The sequence below is a fragment of the Seriola lalandi genome, unplaced genomic scaffold, assembly GCF_002814215.2.
Source record: "Seriola lalandi dorsalis isolate HSWRI2012SDOR001 ecotype SW California unplaced genomic scaffold, Sedor1 jcf7180001974027, whole genome shotgun sequence".
In the NCBI taxonomy this organism is placed as follows: Eukaryota; Metazoa; Chordata; class Actinopteri; order Carangiformes; family Carangidae; genus Seriola; species Seriola lalandi.
The window spans coordinates 1-2,196 of record NW_019444693.1 but is presented as its reverse complement, the minus strand read 5'-3'; the positions used below and the strand labels follow the sequence as shown (position 1 = coordinate 2,196).

Sequence of the window (2,196 nt, the reverse complement as noted above, 5' to 3'; positions counted from 1 at the left end):
AAAAAAAAAGCTTTCAAAATGTGGCGAAGCATTATGCTCCTGACAATGAAATAATATCCTCTAATACATGCAAAGTCTGATACAGATAGATGCTTACTTCCTCTTTCTTTAGAATAAGTTCTCTCAAGGTAGTGTCCAATCTGTTTAAAACAAAGAACAAAAACAAACACAGGTTATAGGTTTATAAAAGTGAATAAAGTATTCTTAATCCTTGTCTTTTACAGTGACATGCAGGTTTATGGAAGTATATTAAACTAAAAGAGAGAGATGGCAGTTTAACAGAATACACTGAGGCAACATGAGCCGAGTGAGTGGTAGATGATGACATAGTAGAGGCGGCTGACTCACAGGTTCCTTCCCACCCATGGCCTGCATCCAGAACTTATGGTCATCCTCTGACAGAGCCTGTACTGTGAGCACCGTGCCTGGCCTGGGAGAGAGCCATGCTATTAGCAATAGGCAAAGCCTTAGAGTACAGTACATTAATGCATTACCGATGTCGGTGTCAATATAAAACATCAAATGTACTCAGCATTCTTTGAAACAAAAACACCCTCTGCCAAGGGCACATGCACCTTGGATTTTCAGTAAGTACAGATATGAACCCTATTACTCATTCCAGCTGGTTTATGAAAGCTACAACCATGGGGGCCAGATGGATATCAAGTTACTCATCACAGTCAAGGATGTGTGGATTCGAATTTCATTCCTAAATCTGGGGTATTGCTTTTCTATTAATACTACAGAAAAGGGGCAGGGCAGAGTTAAGTTGTGTGACAAAATGAGATATCTATTACAGGAGGGAACAGCAGGGTGTGACAAATCCTCCCAGCTAAATGTGTGAGGGCAGCCCTCCAAGACAAATACTGCTGCCCTGCCCTCTGCCATCCAGAACACAGAGCAACAGAGAGCTATTGTGTGTTGAGCTAAGATCTTTAGCATCTAAGATCTTTAACTGTTAATGTGGAATATCACAGCAGACTGTGTTCTCCGTGGTCACTATGGACACTCACTTTTGACACCGTAAAAGGGTACCTGCACCTAGAAGCATAACTTCATCACAGTGTTTGAGAATCAGTGTGAGGTGATAATGTACCGATCGGTTATGTCGAGGTCTAAACAGAACCTCCTGTCCAACATGTCAGTCGTTTTGCGAACACAGGACTTGAGCGTGACAGACTCAGTCTCACCCTGGAAAGAAAAATAATATTAAATGAATTAATCTTACCATTCAGAATGTTGTAGTAATAAAAAAAAAAGAAAGATTGCATAGTGTGCATGGTTGAAATAATGAAAAGCTGTGCTCCATGACTACTCACAATTTTCCCTCCAGATCTGTGGTCAAAGGTCACCATGTGCAGGATCTTCTGCTCTTTAACAAATGTGCAGTAGCGTTTGACCCAACTGGAACCGAAGGGAGGTGGCCCTAGAAAAACAAGACGCAGATGTGACACAGGCATTCAACACTGTTTGGATCATAACAATTACTTTTGCGAGTCCAGGAAAAAGATGGATTTCTCAGATTAACATGACATTATTCCTCACAAACAATGTTGTGAGTGAGCACTATGGAAGAATATACAGCAGTCAGCAGTTTAACGAAGGATTATTCCACAATGCTGATGTGAGTCAAGGCAATAAAAAAGTTCATTTACACATTTTTACAGCAGCTACACTGTATGTTATGAATAGGTGGAATATGAAAACCTATAGTAAAACCTTTTTAAACCGTACAAAGGTCTTACGTTTTTCCTGTACATAGAGGTAGCCTTCACAACTAATGGGGCTGGTCTGTCTGTATTCTTGGGGTGTCTCCCTGATCCTCTTCATCAGCTCATACACCTCTGACCGCGCACCCTCAAATCGATTCCTTGTCTGAGAGGAAAAAGAAACAAATGCACATTCCAGGAAGTCACTTCCTGATATTCAGTGGTTAAGTATGATGATCCCCCTAATGAGAGGCTTGAGCTTCCTTTGAAAACCCCTTCACAGTTTCTGTGAAATTGGATGAATGGTTATTAGTAATCTAAAACTAAGACTGAAACAGGGGCAGCAACTCTAATGGCATTGTAGAGTAGGAGAAACCAAATTGGAAAAGCTATAAAATTAACAAGTGGCTGAAGAAAATACAACATGAAGCAGAGCCAGATATTTTCCTCAGAAGTTGGTAGCCAAATCAAGACAAAAAGGCAGGCA

At 40.8% G+C, this 2,196-nt stretch overlaps 1 protein-coding gene across 1 annotated transcript; it reads right to left on the bottom strand.

Moving 5' to 3' along the window:
* Positions 1–97: 97 nt before the first annotated feature.
* LOC111653369 (rho GTPase-activating protein 10-like) lies at positions 98–1,875 on the bottom strand (the record flags this gene model as incomplete). Its single annotated transcript, XM_023403950.1, has 5 exons — positions 98–140; positions 349–430; positions 1,097–1,191; positions 1,320–1,426; positions 1,746–1,875. Coding segments are annotated over 5 exons (457 nt in total), but the record flags the coding sequence as incomplete, so codon positions are not given.
* Between the last annotated feature and the right edge of the window lie 321 nt (positions 1,876–2,196).